Genomic DNA, 21,981 nt, shown 5'->3' with positions numbered 1-21,981 from the left:
ACTCACTTTTAATCTAGATGCCAGGACCGAAGGGGCCACTTGCTGCCCAGCTGCACACTCACAAGGACAGATGTTTCACAGCATGGGCTGAGTAGTTGCAACAATGGCCCTTTGGACATTGGAAGAAGCTGAGGGCCTAGGACCTGCTCAGTCCATGAGATCGATGCCTTCCTAATCTGGCACAAAAGAACTGGAAGCCAATGGCCTTCAGACACCTTAGAAGGCTACAGACGCTGATTATGATGGAAGTGATGGACCACAACAGTAAGAACAGCAGAACAGACGACAGAAAAGTAGAGACCGCAGACGAGCCAAATAGCCCAGCTTTTTTCTACTATCTATTCGTTTCTGCTGATCACCTGATGAGCCTCGCACTTGAGAGAGAGGCTCAGTAGTTACAAGTGCTTGCTGCTCTGTCCTGCTGGAGTTCAGATCACAGCACCCACAGCAGGCACCTCCCAAACCTCCATAACATCAGCTCCAAGCACTCTGATGCTCTCTTCTGGTCTCCGTGGGTATTCAAACACATGGGTGTGCATACACTCACACAAACACATATGCACAGACATGTGTAAATACAAGCATAAATGAAATAACATATGAACATGCATGCTCATGTGATATGTGCATCACATGTATGCATATGCCAGAGGAAAGCATAGGGCATCAGACCTGCTGGACCTAGAGTTACAAGGTAGGCGCAGGATCCAAGCCTGGGTCCTCTAAAAGAACCAAAAACACTCGTAACCAGCAAGCCACCGCCCTAGATAATAAGTGATCTCCCCAAATAAATATCTTTTAGAACTTTTAAAGTTTTTTATTATTTATTTTTATTTTATGTGCATTGGTGTTATGCTTGTACAATGTGAGCATGTCAGAAATTCTGGCGTTACAGACATGTGAGGTGTCATGTGGGTGCTGGGAATTGAACCCAGGTCCTCTGGAAGAGCAGCCAGTGCTCTTAACCACTGAACCATCTCTCCAGCCCCCATAAATCTTTCTTAGAAGTGGGAGTCACGATATGGGAAGTCAAAGGGCAAGCAAATGTGAGGAGGCCGTCTCCATCTCTCAGCGCACTGACTAGAAGAAAGACCAAGAGCAAATGTCTCTCTGCTGTGCCACCTCACACTCGAGCCCCACTTCTCTCTGTAAAAGCTCGTCTACACCCACAGGGCTCTGAGGACCTGGAACACGCTCGACGCTGCCATTGTGCGCATGCTGTTACTATCCAATGAGTTGACTTCAACCTCTGCCCTGTCCTCTCTGGGTCACTCGTCCTAACTGGACCTCAGCATTCTCCTCTGTAAGCAAGCAGCCTCCCTACCAAAACTCATTTAAGGACCTACACAAACGCATGCACATATGCACACACGTGTGCACAGAATTGAGGGTTAGTTTAGAGCTGGGAAGGCCACACACAGTGTATGAGCAAAATATCACCAAATAAGCGAAAAGGCATGAGAGCGAGGAAAGATGGGGACTGAGAGCTCAGAATGAAGTTCCTGGCAAAGCTGCCCAGAATGCTCCTCTCACATTCCAAACCTGATCTTCCTGCCACCCACGAACATGGATCGCCAAGCTAAGCCTCATGAGTGGGACCATGACGTCCTTAATAACCTGCCTTCTCACGTTTCCCTGCTCAACGTGTGGACCAAACAGCTGACTCACCTGTTGGCATGGCTGGTTAGTTATTCACTCTTCAGAACCCTGACACCAGCAGATTGCAGAAATCAGAATTATCTAAAAGCTCATCATCTAATCTCATGTTTCCTGATTCCTGATCTATAAAAGACACTGTCACCTCCTCAACAGAAGCAGGTAGGAGAGAGCCCAGGACAGCTACTGAGACCTTGAGACTCAGGTAAGACCTGACCCTTTCTCTGCTCCACCACTGCTTTAAGCAGCAGGAGGCCAGGGCCCCTACTTCTGCAAGATGATCCTGTCACTCACTGGGGACCTAACAACAACAACCCAAAACAAAACCTACCACCAATATCAAGGGCAAAGATTAGCCATTTCCTAAAGAGGGCAATGCTGGTAGAGAGCTCTCTCCATCCGCCTTAAGCAAAAGCTCTAGGGAAGAAATGTTAACAAAATTACCATCATGCCTTGAGATGCTATCTGTGGTCATGTGACCTTTGGCATTATCTGGCTCTTGATGGTATCCACAAACCATCATGGCCTCAACACAGACCAAAGGACCATCCCTTAGCAGAGGTGATGGCCAGGCACTTCAGATCTTCAGCCTCTGCCATGTTGGAGCCTCTTCGTCCACACTGAAGAGCAGGGATGAAGGCAAAGGGGCAGGCCACCACAATCACATCCCCCAGACCCAGAGGAAATCTGATGGTCACTTAATTAAACAGAAGCCTCCGGGCCAGCCAGGCATGGCCTCAGATCCTCTCACAGCCACAACTTGTGACGCTGGGGGAAATTGCCTAGAGTCACCGGGCCTCTGCGCCCCAACTGTGCAGTAGGGATTGCCTGTGCTGACGATGTGGTGACAATGCAGTTGGTGACTGGATGCATCAGCCTGGGACAGACCACTCTGCCCACGTTAACTATTATTGCTGGTTATCAGCCCCTGGGGTTCTGGGAGGAAACAGTGACAGCGCCATCCCTGGGAGCAGGGCAGGCAGTGCAGAGAATCCTCTGATATGCACGCTGTGGTGGGCTTTTCATTCTGTCTGCAGACACCAAAAGAGATGCTACTAGTCGGGAGCCTTGTTGTCCTCTGTGGGCTGCTGGCCCAGAGCACAGCCCAGCTGGCAGGCCTGCCCTTGCCCCTAAGCCAGGACCTGCCGATGGGTCACTGCCGGTCCTTACACGTGGGCCAGAGCCTGCCCTATGGAGTGACTCCAGTTGTGGCCTCATACCCTCCAGGCCATCTTGCTAGAAACTTCAGAGATGGTGAGTCTTTACAGTCTCTTTCAGCAGTGCACGCATGTGTGTGTGCATGTATGTGTGTGTGTGTGTGTGCGTGTGCATGTGTGCATGCGTGCCTCCGTGCGTATGTTTCCATGCATGCGCTATAGTCTATACAACGTCCCAATAAAAAGAAGGGGATTGTCAGTGAAGAAGAGGGTGTAAAGCTTGAGAGCAGGGGTTCTCAACCTTCCTAATGCTGCGACCCTTTAATACACTTCCTCATGTTTCAGGGACCCCCGGCCTTAAAATTATCATTATTACTTCATAACTGTCATGTAAATATTGTGTTTTCTGATGGTCTTAGGTGACTTCTGTGAAAGGGTCATTCAATCCCCCAAAGGAGTTGCAAGCCACAAGCTGAGAAATGCTGCAGTAAAGTTAGCAGACATAACCCCTGAGATTTTCTGTTTTGCAGCTTTCCACCAAGGCCTGCTGTCTGGGGGGATTCTGGGCTTTGTGGAACACATACCACTCCTGAACTACATCAGACCTTCAGGAAGCAATGCTGGCGGCCTGGTCGGGGTGCTGGGAAACGTGATATCATCAATCCCTATTTTGAACAACATCCTTGAGTAAGTTACCTAAAGCAGGAACTTGGTCCCTGCCAGTGACTACAGACCTGCCAGCCCCAAGTGCAGCTCTGCCAAGGGAGAGGGATGGGCTGAGCACGGATGGAGCCTGGACTCGTCCCCAGGCCTCCCTTCACTCTGGCAGGAACAGTGGCCCTTCTGCACCTGGAGTTGCCACCAGTCCTGACACACCTATTATGCCTGTGACAAGCCTTCCCTGTCTGCTCCATGATCCCCAGTTCCCAGATGGGAAAGCTAAGGCACAGAGATGTGCACTGCTCACATAGCAATGGTGAGGCAGAGTCAGGAATAGAATTCAGAGGAGCCCCAAACTAGGGCCTTTTCCACCCACCACAGTCACTGCGTTCAGCCCACCTGAGGAACGTGAGTGCTCACTAGGCCTTCCTCCTCATCTGCATCACCTGAGCCTGAGACCCGATGTGGTGCTTCCCATGAGCCACTTGAGAGCTTCCTAGACACAAAGTCACACTGGAGAGCTTGTTGCCATGACCAGATACCCAAGCCTGAGCCCTTAGTAAGACTGGACCAAAGCCATTGCCGAGACTCCCAGCCTCACAGGCCACTGCTTCCTGACTTAGAGAACCGTCAGACAGACTTCAGTGTGATTTCCGTAAGAACTGTCTGTGTTACGTGTACAAAGGTCAGCACCTGGTCTCTCCCTGGCTTGATTTCGCCATCTGTGAGCTGGAGAAGAAGACTGTGAGGAAGACCAGGGAAGGAGAAACACCTGGCACCGTGGATGGCTCAGGGGCTTCCTCCCACCCTTTTGCACTCCTTCCCACTTCCTGCATCTTAAAGGACATGATGAGATGAGTAATTTCCATCCTACTCCTTTGCAGGAGCTATGCTGGTTGCCAGTGCATCTTCTGTCTGTGCAGTGACAGTCCATCCGCCCATGTGTCCACTCTTTCTTCCTTTCATCTGATCACTCGCTCTTCCATCCACCCTCCCACATTCAATTACTCATCTTCCTACCAACTTAAAAGTCAGCCTCATTCTGTGAAGAGCTCCAAAGTAGCAGTCCCAGTTCCTTTCCTCAAATATCTCTTAGGAGCTGAGGTAAACAGAGGACCGGGTACGTTGGTATCTGATCCAGAAGGAAGTTGGAAAATATTAGAGATGTGGCTCAGAACCAGGGTGGCTCTGACTCCAGGACTGACCTCCCGTCTGTCTTCCTCATCTCAGGTGGCCAGCTCTCCCTCTGTGATGAGTAAATTTAGTTAAAGGTGGTTCCCCGGGTTGAGGATTAAAATGCTGATGCTTCTCCCCCGCCAGCGTAAAAGTCACTAATCCCCAGCTGCTGGAAATTGGTCTTGTGCAGAGCTATGACTTCCACCGCCTCTATGTCACCATCCCTCTGGGCTTTGAGCTCAGAGTGAACACGTGAGTAGGTCCCAAGGTGTGGGGGGGGGAGGGGTCAGAGGGGAAGGATGACTCGCAAAGGCCCGACCCTTGAACCTTACTTATTTGATGTTGTGCTGAACAAAATCAGGCCATGTCAAAAACACACTTCAACTCTCCGAGCTTTGGTTTCCTCTAATGAGAACAGAGATCAATACCACTGTGGCAAAATGGAGTAAGATGAGGTCGCTGCTCCTGCCAAGAAGAAACCCTCCACCTTGTAATGTGAGAGGCCAGATGCCAATAGAGCTGCCTCTGCTTTCTCCTCCAGACTGGGGTATGGAAATCTGTTGGGGCTGGCTGTGAAGCTGGATCTCACTGCAGAAGTCTACGCTGTGAGAGACATGCATGGGAGGAGCCGTCTGGTCATCGGTGACTGCATTCACTCTCCCGGCAGCTTGCGCATCTCCCTGCTTAATAGGTATCCCCAAAGGGCAGGGTAAAGTGATAGGACACAGGGAGGATGAATGAATAAGAAGACAGGGAGAAAGATGGTGGGGGAGGAACTGTAGATGGGCAATGGGTGGATGAATAGGTGGATGGATGGATCGATGGGTGGGTGGATGGATCGATGGGTGGATGGATGGATGGATGGATGGATGGGTGGGTGGATGGATGGGTGGATGGGTGAATGGGTGGGTGGATGGGTGGGTGGATGGATGGATGGATGGGTGGGTGGATGGGTGGATGGATGGGTGGGTGGATGGGTGGGTGGATGGGTGGATGGGTGGGTGGATGGGTGAATGGATGGATGGGTGGATGGATGGATGGATGAGTAGATGGATGGATGGGTGGATGGGTGGGTGGATGGATGGGTGGGTGGATGGATGGGTGGGTGGATGGATGGATGGATGAGTAGATGGATGGATGGGTGGGTAGATGGGTGGATGGATGGGTGGGTGGATGGGTGAATGGGTGGATGGGTGGATGGATGGATGGATGGATGGATGGATGGATGAGTAGATGGATGGATGGGTGGGTGGGTGGGTGGATGGGTGGATCGATGGGTGGGTGGGTGGATGGGTGGGTGGATGGATGGGTGGATGGGTGAATGGGTGGGTGGATGGATGGATGGGTAGATGGGTGGATGGATGGGTGGGTGGATGGGTGAATGGGTGGATGGGTGGATGGATGGATGGATGGATGGATGGATGGATGAGTAGATGGATGGATGGGTGGGTGGGTGGGTGGATGGATGGATCGATGGGTGGATGGGTGAATGGGTGGATGGGTGGATGGATGGATGGGTGGATGGATGGATGGATGGATGGATGGATGGATGAGTAGATGGATGGATGGGTGGATGGGTGGGTGGAAGGGTGGGTGGATGGATGGGTGGGTGGATGGGTGGGTGGATGGATGGGTGGGTGGGTGGGTGGATGGATGGATCGATGGGTGGGTGGATGGATGGGTGGATGGGTGAATGGGTGGGTGGATGGGTGGATGGATGGATGGGTGGATGGATGGGTGGGTGGATGGATGGGTGGGTGGATGGGTGAATGGGTGGATGGGTGGATGGATGGATGGATGGATGGATGGATGGGTAGATGGATGGATGGGTGGATGGGTGGGTAGATGGGTGGATGGATGGATATATGGATGATGAATGGGTGGGTGGATGGATGGATGGATGGATGGATGGGTGGATGGGTGGATGGATGAGTGGGTGGATGGGTGGGTGGGTGGATGGGTGGGTGGGTAGGGAGACACATGTATGAATATATAACTAAATGGATAAATAAAATGTTCAGTTATCCCTTATTAAACCAAGATGACCAATTTTATGTTGGATAAGCAATATAAAATATGGTTTAAGAGCAGCTTTTATAACCTGATGAGGAGTTCCAGAGAGCCTCTGACATGAATCTGACCAGTGTTCCTCCCGTTTGATCTCACCTTATCTATAACACAAAACCATGTGAGATTATTAATAGAATCCTACTAAGAGGTATTAGATGTAGAGCCTATTTAGATTGCTTGTTCCAGTTTCCTGTCACATGGGAAGGCCCAGTCATATGTAGCGTACAGGACCTGTCCACGCCATGGCTCACATGTACTGAGCACATACATTTGGCTTTGTGTGTATCACTTCATCAAGTTTCCACAACAAGTACATGCTAAGTACTTTTCATGCACTCATGGGTTCCACAGTCTTGTTCCTGAAGTGTGTGCTTATTCTACACTCGTCTGTGCATGCAGAGATGGGTTGGGTGCAAATCTCTTCATCTAAGATCCTTGCTGTGTATCTGCCATGGACATGGGTGGGGAAGGCTGGCCTCAGCTATGAGGTGCCAAGGCTGAGCGTGCACAGTTGGCTGCTGAACTTCTTTAGCCCAACCGCAAGCCTAAGTCACACCCTCGCCTTTTCTCTTTCAGATTTAGTCCCCTTCAAAACCTTATAGACAGCCTCACCGACATCTTAACGAGAGTCATTCCTGGCCTGGTGCAGGGTGTGGTAAGACATCAAAGTGACAGTCTCCTGCTCCATGGGTCATGGGGCTTCTTGGGCTGAGCTAACTCTGCAACAAGAACTATCCATCCATCACTCTACCTGTCCTGTGGTCCAGCCATCTGTGTTACTTCTTTCTACCTCCCCCAAACACATTGGTTGGCATCTTCTGGGCTGGAGAAAATATTCCTGAATATAGTCCATCACAGGCATGCCCTTTCTCTACGGGCCTCCTTGCAGGAGGTCCTGTACCTAACTCCACTTTCTGCCCTGCGTCAGGTGTGTCCTATTGTCAATGGAGTTCTCAGCCTCTTGGATGTCACTCTGGCACATGATGTTGCTGGTAAGCACTGTTTCCAAGTCCTCTCCCCCTCTGAGGAAGCATCAGTTTCCCACGAGTTTTATCCCTATACACCATGGAACAACCAAGTCTCATTAGCCACTCCCCTCCCAGTTGGGTTGTCTTTGTTGCCATGAATGATCCAGATGAGTTTGGGGTAATGTCTGCCCCCCACCTCCTTAGCCTGACCTGAGAGCAGCTGGGCTGACGGGAGGGGAAGGCCAAGTACTTCCTCACATGTCTGGGCGTGGTGAGCATGGCTGGTGTTTCAGGGTCCTGGGAAGCACACAGGTTCTCCTTCGATTCCTTCACTTCCAGATGATAACTTTAGCCATTTTTTTTCTCTAGACTATCTGCTGCATGGAGTACAATTTGTCATTAAGGTCTAAGCCTTTGAAGAAAGGAATCTGTCTCTGCTGAGCTGGTAAATGCTGTCCCCATTTCCCAGGACTTTGTGGACTAGGATCTTGAGACAACAGCACCCACAGCAACTCTCCCAACAGCACCGCTCTAGGTGCTAGGCCTTTAACACCTGGGCTTGGGAGAAAGATGGTAGATCCAAGTTATAGCAATACCCAAGGAAAGAGACAAACATTCACATAGACACACAGAGAGACACGAAACCCGTAGAATAACTGACAAATCTGGAGATGGACTAGACCCACGTACAGCTTCAAAGAGAAACATATGTGGTCATGGGTACACACCCGAGCACACAGACATGACAGCCAAGCACTCATTCACTGGGCCACACACATACAGACTCACTAGCTAAGTCCCTGTGGGTGCATAGACATACACACAAACACAAGAAGCCACGGCGACATAGCCTTGGGTCTCAGCATGCTCTGACGACCTTCAGAGGGCCAGCTGATTATAGGAGAGTACCAGTGACAGTCACTGATCTCAGTCTCCCTCCTGATTGAACTCTTCTCCCAACAGAACTACTTCTTGATGATGTGTCCACTCCCTCCTGCCGAGATTCCCATGGCTCTCAGAAGGCCACCCAGATCCTGGAAAATGGCATGGCTACCTTCTCAAGGAACCTGCTCTCCTCCTCCCTCACGCTTGATAAATATTCTGTATTCATCGTCACTAAATAAATTGGCTCTTCTTCAACACTGGGATCTTATGTTCCTCCCCATCACTTAAGAGACTCAAGAGAGCCCTAGATAGGTGGTCAATACAAGAGCTGGGCCTCACATCACAGGACTGAGTGGCCTTGAACAGCTGAGGGCCAGGGTTCAGGTAACCGCTCTGCTGTCCTCACAACATGTGCATGAGGAAGCTGAGAAGAGATAAGGACTCAGGCATAGATGTTAACAGAGAGAAAGAGGGAGAGAGAGGGAGAGAGAGAGAGAGAGAGAGAGAGAGAGAGAGAGAGAGAGAGAGAGAGAGAGAGAGAGAGAATTACCACACAAAATCGGAAGCATCAGATGGGAGAGATGTCCAAGAGCCAGGCATGGAAGGAGGATGTGTGAAAACATATATGGCTCCAGTCTCCCTCTCAGGCTGGAGATCAAGGTATCCCACTCAAGGTTGATATTGCTGTGATAAAACACCATGGCTAGAGCCTGGAGAGATAGTTAAGAACATGTGTTGTTCATGCAAAGGACGTGGGTTTGATCTTGGAACCCACATGATGACTCACAACCATTTATGACTCCTGTTCCAGGAAACCCAATTGCCCTCTTCTGTTCTGGGAGCACCAGGAAAACACATGGTACACATATGTACATGCAAGAAAAACACTCATATACACACATACAAGCAAACAAACAAATAAATAAATCTAAGATTTAGAACAATACGACCAAAAGCAATATAGGAAGGAAAGAGTTTCTTTCACCTCACAGCTTACGAATCCGTCACTTGAGGGAAGCCAGGGAAGGGACCAAGGGAGGAACCCAGAAGCAGAGACCGAACTCTCTCGGCCTGCTTTCTTATTTGCTCTGGGACCCCCTCCCCCCGCCTGGGCTGGCATTACTCCCCCAACCTCTGTGAGCTGGGCCCTTCCACACTAATCATTAATCAAGAAAACGCAGTACAGAAACATTTTCTCGACTGGGAGTTCTTCTTCCCAAATGACTCCAGCTTGTGTCCAGTTGACATAAAACTATCCAGCACAACTGACCCCTTGTCAGCCTGACCCACAGAGGCATCAGTAGTCAATTAAATTTTTTCCTTTCTCTTTTTTCCCCAAGATGGCATGTTAATATTAGCACTACAATATAAAACCTTCCAGCTTTTAAAAAGTCTCAGTCTTTAAAAACTCAAACACTCTAAAAGTTCTCTTTCTAAAATATCTGAAGCCTCTCTAAAATTCCAAAATCTCTCTCCTGTAAAATGAAAAATAAGTTAAATCCTTTCTTACTCCAAGAGGCACCAGGAACCAGGGCACAGTCACAGTCAGACCAACACAAACCCAAAGTCCTACAGTGTAAAGCTCATTGTCAGACGTATGGGACTCACTTATCGTCTCCTGGGCCTCACTGGGCTTGCCACAGGACAAAGAGTGCCACTTGGAGGTCCAAGCAAGCTCCACTTCATGGCTGCTGATATGCTTGGTGGTCATCCCATGAACGGTACTGGCATCTTCAAAATATTGGTGTCTCCCCAGTCACTTGGCTGCACCTTCACCAATAGCCTCTCCAGAGCTCTCTTCAGGGCCCCTGACCCTGCCAAGGCAATGCCAAGTCTCAGCTGTTCTCCAAGATCCCTTTAAAGCCAGCACCATCTGGGAGGCTCTTACACAATATTCAGCCTCAGCCTCTTCTGAACCACAGTTTCTGTGAGATGGCCGCGGGGGAATACTTTCCAGAAGATGTTGCCTCGATGATGCTGGTCTCTTAATCACCATTAGTGTCTTGGGTCCAGCTGACCAACACTGATCGTCCCAACAAAGCAAGGGTTTCACTTCAGTGGTTCTGGTCTCTTGTAAATCACAGTCAGCTCTTCAGCCCCAGCGGACCAGACCACAGATTCTTTATTTTTTTTTTAAATAATTTATTCCTATTGCATCCCAGCTGTTATCCCCTCACTTGTATCTTCCCATTCCCTTCTCCCTCCCTCTTTCACCTTATTTCATTCCCCTAGGCCTGTGACAGAAGGGGACCTCCTCCCCCACCATATGATCACAGCCTATCAGGTCTCATCTGGATAGCCTGCTTCCCCTTCCTCTGAGTGCCACCAGGCCTCCCCATCAAGGGGAAGTGGTCAAATATGGGGCACCAGAGTTCATGTCAGAGTCAGTCCTTGCTCTCCACACAGCTGTGGAGAATGTGCTGTTCATTGGCTAGATCTGAATAGGGGGTCTAGGTTTGCTGCATGCACTGTCCTTGGTTGGTACAGCAGTTTGTATATGTGTCCCCTGGCTCCAGATCCACCAGCCTTGAGGGTCTTCTTGTAGGGTTCCTGGACTCTCTGAGTCCTTCTGTCTCCCCATTCTTCCATACTACTCCCACCTGGAGTCTCAGTAGCAAGTCCCAGCATCTGTCCCAATCCCCTGCTGAGTGAAGACTCTCGAGGACATCCACGTTGGGCTAGTTGGGCAATTATAAGTGAGTGTATATTATGTGTTTCTTTCTGGGTCTGGGTTAACTAACTCAGGATAATCATTTCTAGTTCATTTGCCTGCAAAGTTCAAGATTTCCTTGTTTAATAGCTAAGTAGTATCCCATAGTGTAAATGCACCACAGTTTCTTTATCCATTCTTTGACTGAGGAACATCTAGATTGTCTCCAGATTCTGACTATTATGAATAAGGCTGCTATGAACATAGTTGAGTGAATGCCCTTGTTGCATGGTGGGGCATCTTTGGGGTATATGCCCAGGGGTGGTATGCTAGGTCTTGAGATAGAACTATTCCCAATTTTCTGAGAAAGTGCCAGATTGATTTCCAAAATGGTTGTACAAGTGTCACTCCCTCCAGCAACAGAGGAGTGTTCCCCTTTCTCCACATCCTCACCAGCATGTGCTGTCATGTGAGTTTTTTGATCTTAGCCCTTTTGATGGGTGTAAGATGGAATCTCAGAATTGTTTTGATTTGCAATTTCCTGATAACTAAGGATGTTGAGTATTTATTTAAGTGTTTCTCAGCCATTTGATATTCCTCTGTTGAGAATTCTGTTTAGCTCTGAATCCCATTTCTTAATTGGGTTATTTGGTTTGGTGGTGTTTAATTTTTAGATTTCTTTATATATTTTGTATATTAACATATAGGGTTGGTGAAGATCTTTTCCCAGTCTGTAGGCTACCATTTGTTCCATTGGCAATGTCCTTTGCCTGACAGAAGCTTCTCAGTTTCATGAGGTCCCATGTATTAATTGTTGACCTTAGTGCCTGGGCTCTAGGTCAGACCACAGACCACAGATTCTTAATTCAAAATACCAGATCGCCCCAATAGAATCCTTTGGAGGCTCTCATATTTCCCTCTGAAGCTTCACAAGCCAGGCCTCCATCGTCTACGCTGCTCTTACCATCTTCCAAGCTCCCATAGAACAGCCTACTGAAGCCTGAGCACTCAGTGGCTTTTCCAGTGCTGCTTACTGGCTTGCCCAGCCTTACAGACCCCATGCAGCAGTGACTGAGGAATAGTGAGACACAAAGAACATAATATACACATCGCCAGACTCAGGAGTCTCGTCAGAGGAAAAGTAAAAGGACAGACAGCCGAAGCTCCCATTGAAGTATTGTGCCGGCCAGCCTTCTGCCAATGTCACAAAATGCCTGAGGAACTCAGCTTAAGGGGGGAAGGTCGTTTTGTCTCATGGTTTCAGAGTTTCCAGTCCACGGTCCACTGGTTCTTTGCTCTTAGGCTGTCGCAAGTCAGACCACCGTGGCTCACTTTATAACAAATGGGAAGCATAAAGAAAGGAAGTCAGAGCCCCAGCGCTCCCTGCGAGGGCGCCATTGCAATGACCTAGCTTCCTCCTATTAGGCCCCACCTCCCCGCTTCCACTGCCTCTTCATAGCTGCAGAGACTGGAAAACAAGTAAGTTTTGGGGGACATGTCACATCCAAACCATAGCAAGTGAGCACACAACATGGCAGGGGACTTCCCCAAAAACCTGACTGGGAGAGACGTGGGAAGCTTTTTGTGGTCTGCTCTCCAAAGGCCCACGCATCACTCTCTGTTGATCTCTCTTCACTACAAGTGAGTCACCAAGGATGGGAGCATCAAGCTCACACTCCGGAAGGGAGCAACTGAGCATCTGTGGGCAAGGCTAAAACCCTTCCTTCATCTCCCTCCCAGCTGTCCCTGGGTGTGGCCTTGAGTCAGTAGCCAGAGGCATAGGTGTGCAGTGTCCTTACAAGATGCCTTTTCACCTAAATTCTTTCTTTGTTTCTTTCTTTCTTTCTTTGAGGATGGAAATGGCTGTGGTGCATGGTTTGGGACCTGTGTTGTTATTCTAATCATTTACTCAATGGCGCTGTCCCTTTCCACTCTGTCCAAACCAGGTGAAAGCAGAATTACTCCAGTGGGCAGTGAAGAAAAGGTTCTCCAGCCGTCTGTGTCTCTCCGTCTGCTGTGTCTCTGCCACCCAAAGCCTGGGTGAGCAAGCTCAGGTGGAACCTGAACAAAGCATAAAGTGACTGAAACCTATGGAGCAGCCACGTTTTTTCTCCATAACCACGCTTTTATCATTTAATTGTTTTTGGAAGGACCCTGCTGTTTGAGGATGCAGTCCTCCCAGTCCGGATAGCCATTCTGAGCTCAAAGTTAGCTGGAGGACTCCCTCTCCCCAGCAGGGCCTCCTGCTCTCTACCTGACCTCTTCTGGAGAGCGTCTTTAGACATAGATATCCCTGACCACATTTGATACATGGCCCTTGACACAGCTCCCTGCTAGCTCCCCCCTCCCTGCACCTATAGGATAATTAGGTACTGTGTTCCTGCTCATATGATAGGAGTGTGCTGCCCAACGCAAATCAAGCATCCTTAAAGTGCCTGGTTCCAGCCAATCATGTACCCCCATCCCAGGAGCCTCCCACCCACTCCTCAAGGACTAACATAGCCTTTGTTCTGCCTGAATGAAGTTGGACGATCTCCCTGAAGGGCGTCCCGGAGTGGTTGTTCTCCGTCATGCTTAGGTCCCTCTGAGCCCTGCACTTTGCCTTCTGTTTCTCCTACCTTCGTGGGCTGGGATGTCCCCTCAGGGAAGAGGAGACCCACAGGTTGCAGCAAAAGTAATGTCTCGGCTGCAAGGCAGCTCTTCTTGAGTACTCTGGGTAATGGTCTCTTAGACTCAGAGGTGGGGGCAAGGGAAAATTCTTTTTATCATATTATCTAAAATATGTAAACTTAATGACATTCGTCTCTCACTCATATCTAGTTTGCTGTTGCCTTCTATTAAGATGGTTTGCTTCTAAGGGTTTTTTTTTTTAAACTTAATCCCATAGAGCTGGTTAGGTGGCTCAGCAGGCAGAGGCATGTGTCACTGAGCCTGAAAACCCTGGGATCAAACCCAGGTCGTTATTGCTTTTTACAAGCACTGTACAGACTAAGCCATCTCCTCAGAATCTATATGTATTGAAATAAAAATCGAGAAGCATTTAGAGGAATATGTGAAGTTAAAAAAAAGGAGATAATGAAGCCTCACTAGCCTCTCCTAGACTTCCTAAAGGAGAGATCTTCAGACCACTTATCAGGCGTCAGAATGTAGTTGTCTCTGCAACCACAAGAGGGCGCAAGTGTACACGTTATTCCCCCACTATATCCAAATAAGTGTGTGTGTGTCCGCGTGTGTCTGTGTCTGTGTGTTCATATATGTTCCACAGAGTACATGTGTATGTCCCAATACAGCTTCCTAGAGTCAATTGTCTTCTCACATCATGTAGGTCCTACTGAGTCAACGGGAGTGAGCAGACAGCAAAGTGTACAAGCATAAGATACTTTATCGCCAATTCAGGGGTAACAACATTCAACATTTAAATTGGTGAAAAACAGTTTAAGACAGATTACCATGAGGAATTGAAACGAAGTGAGTTTGAACTCTTCATAGCTGATGAGAGAAAAATGCTACAGCTCAGTGCTCTCAAGGCATCAGATGCCAATCAGGCAGGGGAAGCTCTGGGCAACATGACTGCTCTCTCAGACTTCCTGAGCAGCAGGTCTCTCTGAAAGTTAGGTGGTTTCCACCTCCAGTGGCTGGAACCTGTTTCCGAGGCCAAGGCAGGAACAAATCCCGAGGCCTGCAGCGCCAGGTGGAGGCAGAAGAAGCCTCAGACGGCAGCACCTCTGGCTCTGAGGGTCCATGCACAGAGGGCAGTGCCTCCGGCTCTGGGGGGGTCCATGCACAGAGGGCAGCGCCTCTGGCTCTGGGGGGGTCCATGCACAGAGGGCAGTGCCTCTGGCTCTGAGGGGGTCCATGCACAGAGGGCAGCGCCTCTGGCTCTGAGGGGTCCATGCACAGAGGGCAGCGCCTCGGGCTCTGACGGGTCCATCCACAAGCGTCAAACGTTACCAGCAAGTCAGGGTGTCGGGTGTCCATCTGCCTTTTTGTTCCCCCAGCCTGGTCCCACTGAGCTCTAGCTGCTAGAGTGGCAGGGAAAGTTTCCCCTGTGGCTTCCTTGTCCCACAGGCTTGAGTTCCAAGCCCACTCATGACAGCACCCCAGAGTCCACATGGGGCAAGAAGCCCAGCAGCTGGGACCCTTTGCACCCCCATCACAGTTGATCAAATTCAGGTCACCAATCCTGGCAGAAAAGTATCCACTGAGCCATCTCAAGACCAAGAGATCTTCATGGAGCAGGCCCCACGAAGCACTCTACTATGCTGCAAGACTCCGTCTCCATGGTGATGGAGACTCCAAGCCTCTTAAGTCAGAGCTTTGTGAGCAGTGAGTCCAGGACTAGGGTGCCAGCCAGTCTCCACAACCCACTCTGCTTGCTGCAGGCAAAAGTTCATGCACTCCAGATTTTTTCTTTTTTTACATCCCAGTCGACGCTTCGCCTTCCTCCTCTCCTCCCAGCCCCTCCCTCTGACTCCCCTCCTCTCCTCCTCAGAGAAGGGAAGGCCTCCCATGCATTTCAAGCCGCCTTGGCATATCAACGTGCAGTAGGACTAGGCACATCTTTTCCTATTGAGGCTAGACAAGGAGCGCAGTTAGGGGAAAGGGATCCAAAGGTAGGCAGCTGAGTCATAGGCAGCCCCCGTTCTAATTTTTAGGGGACCCACATGAGTGTAGGGAGCCTAAGTCCATTCCACACATGCTCTTTGGTTGGTGGCCCAGATTCTTTGAGCCCCTATGGGCCCAGGTTAGTTGATTCTGTAGGTTGGTTTGTGGTATCCTTGACCTCTCTGGCTCCTTCAATCCTTTGTCCCCCCCCCCCTTCCACAGGATTCCCAGAGCTCCGCCTAATGTTTAGCTGTGGGTCTCTACATCTGTTTCCATCAGCTGCTGGATGAAGCCTCTCAGAGAGCAGTTATGATAGGCACCCATCTGCAGTCATGGCCAAATATCATTAGTAGTGTCAGGGGTTGGCTTTCTCTCATGGGATGGGTCACAAGTTGGGCCAGTCATTGGTTGGCCAGTCCTCAGTTTTTCCTCCATCTTTATCCCCTGCACCTCTTATAGGTAGGACAAATTTTGAGTCGGAGGTTTTGTGAGTGAGTTGGTGTCTCCCTCCCTCCACTGGAAGTCTTCCTGGTTACAGGAGGTGGGCTTTTAAGGCTCCATCTCCCCTGTTGCTAGAAGCCTTAGTTAGGATCACTCTCATAGATTCCCGGGAGTTTCCCTTGCCCAGACATTTTTAAAACTGGGTCTCTAACACAGGATGGCTTCAAATAAACTTCCAAGGATGACCTTGATTTTCTGATGCTCCTGCCTCCACCTCCTCACTGCTGGGATTACAGGCATGCCAGCACATCCATTTATATGATGGAGGAGCTTGAACCGAAGGCTTCATTCACGCTAGGCATGTGCTCTACCCTGAGCTTCAGCCTCATCCCCACTTCAAAAAAAAACGTATTTTTGAACACTGATGAGAGCCCCACTGGGTACTGTAAATGTGCCCCTCATTCTTGCAGTCAGCATGTCGTCCCACATAGAAGCTTACTCCTGTCTTAGGGATAAAGCACTGACTAAAACAACTTGGGGAGAAAGAGGTCTATTTCACCTCAAAGATTAGAGGGCATCACTGACGTGAGTCAGGTCAGGAACCTGGAGCAGAGACTGTGGAGGAGTGCTGTTTACTTAAGAGTTGCCTAGCTCTGTGAGTGTGCTGTGTCAAAGCACTCACGGGCACATCTGTGACATTTGAAAAATTGAGTCACCCTCGGTGGGGAGGCCAGATGGCACTCAAAGAAAGAATAAGCAGGCTACCAAGATGAGACTTGATAGCCTATGACCATATAGTGGGGGAGTAGGTTCCCCTCAGTCTTAGACCTAGTCAGTCCATAGCTCACCACCTAGACAGTTGTCTCAGGTTCATGGGTCTCCATGTCAATGTGGGCAGTGACAGTCTGGTCACCAGGCACAGATGAGAGGCTTTTTCTGTGGAGGAAGAACATGGGAAAGACTGACCTCATCTGTCACCAGTAACATGAGACAATAACACTCCAGTTGTCCAGTCTGTCCATAGCTTAGACTAAACGCTAGCAGCTTGCAAGGCACTGGGGGCAGTCTCGCCCAGTGGTTAGCGTACCATAATCCAGGGTTGAAGTCATCTGTCGTTGTGCCCAAATCTTCTCAGAGACCTTGGGAGTTGCTGTTAGGAGTCTCTGTCATAATAAGCTCGCACATATTTAATGCCATACTCAGCAGGTCTCTGACAAGCATGAGTTAATGTTTGCCTGCATTTAGTTATCTGCCCAAAACTATACTTTGTAAACATAGAACAGAATGTTATGATCTATATTCTACAGATAAGTGTTTGAGAACCATGTCTCTCTCAAGAAGATTTAAATAGACAAACTTTACTTGTTTCTAGTTACTTTCTGTTTAATTTTGAAAACATGTACAGGAATCTATATACAGCTTAATCCTGCAATCAACCGCATCAGTTCTTAGCATGATACAAACATATTTCTGAACATGTTAAAGGATTTGATCATTTTAAGATGACTGACTATTAACTTGCACTTCTTAATCATTAAAGACTGGGACTTTAGGTTTCATCCATGTGAGGTCGGAGCCTTAAGAGTTCATAAACATAGTCCATAAAGAGACTGGCGACTTTTGACCTTTATATGGTGTCCCACTATAGAGCATAACAGCTTCCTGTATGATTTGGTTTATAAGAAGTCTATAGCTTGTAAAAATCTAAAACTATATCACAGATTAGTAACATCAAAAACAAAGATAAACATATTTTAAGGCTGTGATTTATAACCTTTTGAGAGTGAAGGTCCAGTGTAATAGCCAAGTTCTAACATTGTAGGCAACTGGATGTCTCCAGAATTAATATGTCTGAACTTAAAAGTATCTTTAGAGTGACCCATTTTCACAGTCAGAAATAGAGTGGAACATTATAAAAGTAACTTTAAAGCTACATTTGAATTTATTGTATCAAATCCATTGGCCAGGAAGCCTGGAGGTGAACACTCAGCACAGGCAGCTGGCGGCAGGAGAAAGAGCATTCACTCATTCATGTATCCAAGAAGTAGTAAAGACATAAGTAGTTAGACATAATTTAGCTTGTTTATCTGAATAGACCTTTATAACCTTGAAAGTTCGCCATCATATAAAGAACATTTTAAACAAGGGTTGAATCGCATACATGGTATGTAGTAAAAGTGTAGCTTAGAGTTTCTATAAAAATCCATACTAATTTAAAATGAAACTGTTGCTTTCTTAGTCTAAAAGTAGATAAAATAATAAACAGAGAGCTCATTGTGACCAAGAGGTTTTATAACTGTTGCTTTATACTATCTACATATACTTAGTATACATACTAAGATGGTGGAGTCACGTGGCAGGTTGTAAGCATGTGGTTGACACATACATGCACATAAGAGTTAAACTTAGATTTTAAACACCATGCCCAATGAGTAAACACAGTGAGAAAATTATACAAATCCTTAGATAAGAGTTCACAGTATAATAGATAGATAGATAGATAGATAGATAGATAGATAGATAGATAGATAGATAGAAAAGTCTTAAAGATCAGAGAGAAAAGATTTTTAAGAGTTGGGAAGTAGAGCCTTAGAGATAAGAGACTTTGGGGTGTAGAGCTGAGTTTAGATATCTGAGAATCTTTTGTCTGTGCTTGTTTGGGGTTTTTAATGAGGCCAGGATTTTATAATAGAGAGTTAATTGAAGAGGAGGAGGAGGAATTCCTGCAGACTGGCTTTGGGAGGGGGTCAGGGGAAAGTGGTGGTGAGCCAGTCCACCCGGGAAGAAAGCCGTGCAGAGGAACTGGATTAAGTAGGATTTAGGATCAAATTCACAGACAAATGGTTGACGCATACCTCAGGGGTGGTCAGATTGGTGGCAGCTGGTGGCGGGAGCAGGTCCCATCCACCTCTGACCTGCTGCACACTTCAGATACAAGGAGTGGGAGAGCGAGTAGAGAAAGAGACGGGACTTTGAGAAAAGAGAAACGGGCAATAGGAAATGCCTTCCGTTTCCTCAGTCGCTCTCAGTGTTCCTGAATAATACTAGAAATTTGATAAGAAAGGCAAATACGGCTAAAGCCCTTCAGACCGGATCTTAGGTGTAGATGCTGGAGGTTTCCCAAGGGGAAATGAGCAAATATGAAGAGAGGGGAAGAAATGTCCCTATAGCGTGTAATCATGGGCGTCCCCAGGACACACAGGGAACAGAGAAGGGACCAAGCCATTTAGCAGGTTGTCTACATGCTAACACGGGCGTCAAGGGCTTAGACTCAAAGATGGTGTCTAGTACCAGATCTTTAGCAGCAGCGAAGGCCGAGCTCTCGTAGAGGGATATCATCTGTAGGAAAGGATTAAGGCAGGCAGGCAGCTTCAGAGTGGAAGTGATAGAGACGCAGGGAGGGGCACGGTGGTCCAGCAGGGCCTTAAAGACACTGTAGGTTTGCAGCTGGAGGGCAGTGGGATGGAGGCAGGTAAAGCTTACCTATGTGTCCGAGGTGGATGGAGCAGTATGCGATCCATGAGCTGGAAGGCAGATTTGTTGCAGGTAGTGGTGGGTTGAAAATAGAGTCCGGGTGTGGTTCTGCAGTGAGTTCTGACGATTTGTTTGCATCATGGTTATCAGGCACCTCATGATAGAAGAAAATACAAAAGCCTCGCTGGCTTTGATTCAGTCTCAGACTCTGGCAAAACTCTCCGCTAATGCTTTACTGCTTATGTATGGTTTGATTGTCTCCCCTCATACAGAGAGATTTCAAGAGAAAGCAAGATCGCCATGGGGCAAGGCTTAGTGAGCACCCAAGTGCACGTGGCCCTGAGTAGGGCCTGACTCCTTTTCCAGTCACCAACTTTCAGTTTCTGGGAATATCACAAACAAGACTGCAAATGTTGCTTATAGTAAAAAAAAAATAAGTCTTTATTTCCTTGTGCAACCCCCTATGAGCTACGGTTTTACCGTATCGGCTGTAATCCTATCCAGTGTACCTTGGGAGCTAACCTATGACCTCATTTACCAAAAAGAAAAAAGTAGAGAGGGCCTGGGAAAGTGGCTCAGCGGGTAAGAGCACTTGAGGCTCCCAGCACCCACGGGGTCGCTCACGCCAGCTCTAGCGGGTAAGAGCACTTGAAGCTCCCAGCACCCACGGGGTCGCTCACGCCAGCTCTAGCGGGTAAGAGCACTTGAGGCTCCCAGCACCCACGGGGTCGCTCACGCCAGCTCTAGCGGGTAAGAGCACTTGAAGCTCCCAGCACCCACGGGGTCGCTCACGCCAGCTCTAGCGGGTAAGAGCACTTGAAGCTCCCAGCACCCACGGGGTCGCTCACGCCAGCTCTAGCGGGTAAGAGCACTTGAGGCTCCCAGCACCCACGGGGTCGCTCACGCCAGCTCTAACTTCGGCTCCAGGTGATGTGACACCGCTTCTGCCCTCCTCAGGCACCAGGCACACACACACAGGCCAACACTCACATAGAAAAAAAATTTTTTTTAATTAGTATATTTTTAAAACAGTGGAAAGGCTCTTCAGAAGCCCCTGAGAAGCCACAAGGTAACTTGAGAAGCCACCAGAACGGCAAACGGCTTGAGTACACTTTTCTCAGGAGAAACCTGTGTGCTCACTCTCGGCTGCCCCATCCCCATCTGTACACACACTATGCTAGAGCTGTTTCCTGCTAAAGTCCAGCCCTGCTTCCTACTGACTCGTTTTGAAATTCTTTCTGGGGCCCAGTCAAGAATCTGGCTTCACCTGAGTAGAGCTCTGTGGAAGAAAAAAAACCTGCTATGGGTGCTGTGTGGAGCTGTGGCTCTGGTTCAGGTATGGACACTGCAACATGGGGCCTCTAGGCTTTCAAAACCAGCCTGGGATTGTCGAAGCACCTAGCTTCATGTCTGGCCAGTGGCCCAGTTGGATATATATGCTTGCATAGCATCCACAATGCCCTGAGTTCGATCCCCAGCACTCCATAAACTGAATATAGTGACCCATCTCCCAGGAGGTGGAAACAGAGGGATTAGCAGCATAAGGTCATACTTGGCTATATAGGGAATCCAAGCTCAGCCTGGGATACATGAAGCTTTGTCTCAAAAGGAAATACCCAAATCTCCTCACCAGCACACAATTCAAACTAAATGTGTAGTGGTCACTCATGCAACTTCTACACTGTAATTAGTGGTTCACTCTGCTTGCCAGCTCACAGTTGTATCTACCCACCGTGTCCTCCCACCCATGTGTGTATGTGCACTACATGCATTCAGTGCCAGCAGGGGCCGGAAAAGAGCATATCATTGCCTGACGCTGGATTTACTGGTAGTTGTGAGCCACTGCGTTGGTGCTCAGAGGGGATCCAGGTCATCTGCAAAAGCAGCCAGGGCTCTTAACTACTAAGACATATCTCCAGCCTGTATTTTTAAATTTCAAGGCAATTTTATACACAATGGAATGCACAAAAAGTGTATATGGTATGTGTGTTTGGTGTATATACATATGTATGTGAAAGTATGTGTGGTGGTTTGCATAAAAATGGCCCCCATAAGCTCATATATTTGAATGTGTATTCACCAAGGAGTAGAACTATTTGAAAGGATTAGAAGGATTAAGAGGTGTGGCCTTGTGGGAGGAAATGTATCCCTGGGGATCTGCTGTGAGGTTTCAAAAGCCCATGCCATCCCAGAGTCTCTCTCTGCCCACAGATCAGGCTACAGCTTATAGCCACTTCTC

At 48.5% G+C, this 21,981-nt stretch overlaps 1 protein-coding gene across 2 annotated transcripts; it reads left to right on the top strand.

Annotated features, from left to right (window-relative positions):
* Positions 1–2,136: 2,136 nt before the first annotated feature.
* Positions 2,137–8,776, top strand: LOC311593431 (BPI fold-containing family A member 5-like). 2 transcript variants are annotated; one of them, XM_084774686.1, is made up of 8 exons: positions 2,137–2,910; positions 3,344–3,500; positions 4,794–4,901; positions 5,191–5,340; positions 7,296–7,374; positions 7,648–7,711; positions 8,057–8,132; positions 8,651–8,776. In XM_084774686.1, the coding sequence occupies exons 1-7, from the start codon at positions 2,658–2,660 to the stop codon at positions 8,095–8,097; spliced, it is 852 nt and encodes a 283-aa protein (XP_084630812.1). In that variant the 5' UTR covers positions 2,137–2,657; the 3' UTR covers positions 8,098–8,132; positions 8,651–8,776. The 2 variants fall into 2 exon arrangements, with proteins under 2 accessions (XP_084630812.1, XP_084630811.1); XM_084774685.1 differs by lacking the exons at positions 8,057–8,132; positions 8,651–8,776 and having other exon boundaries at positions 7,648–7,943.
* Positions 8,777–21,981: the final 13,205 nt, after the last annotated feature.

The sequence above is a fragment of the Acomys minous genome (assembly GCF_964271855.1).
Source record: "Acomys minous genome assembly, chromosome: 3".
NCBI lineage: Eukaryota > Metazoa > Chordata > Mammalia > Rodentia > Muridae > Acomys > Acomys minous.
Note: the sequence above shows the minus strand (reverse complement) of the source record. Positions and strands in the feature narration are given on the sequence as shown.

Excerpts from the sequence above, each read along its gene's own strand:
- LOC311593431 (XM_084774685.1), top strand. The coding sequence starts at position 2,658 with ATGCACGCTGTGGTGGGCTTTTCATTCTGTCTGCAGACACCAAAAGAG. Across the intron at positions 3,501-4,793 it reads ATTTTGAACAACATCCTTGA|CGTAAAAGTCACTAATCCCC; the intron begins GTAAGTTACCTA and ends CTCCCCCGCCAG. Across the intron at positions 5,341-7,295 it reads CGCATCTCCCTGCTTAATAG|ATTTAGTCCCCTTCAAAACC; the intron begins GTATCCCCAAAG and ends TTTCTCTTTCAG.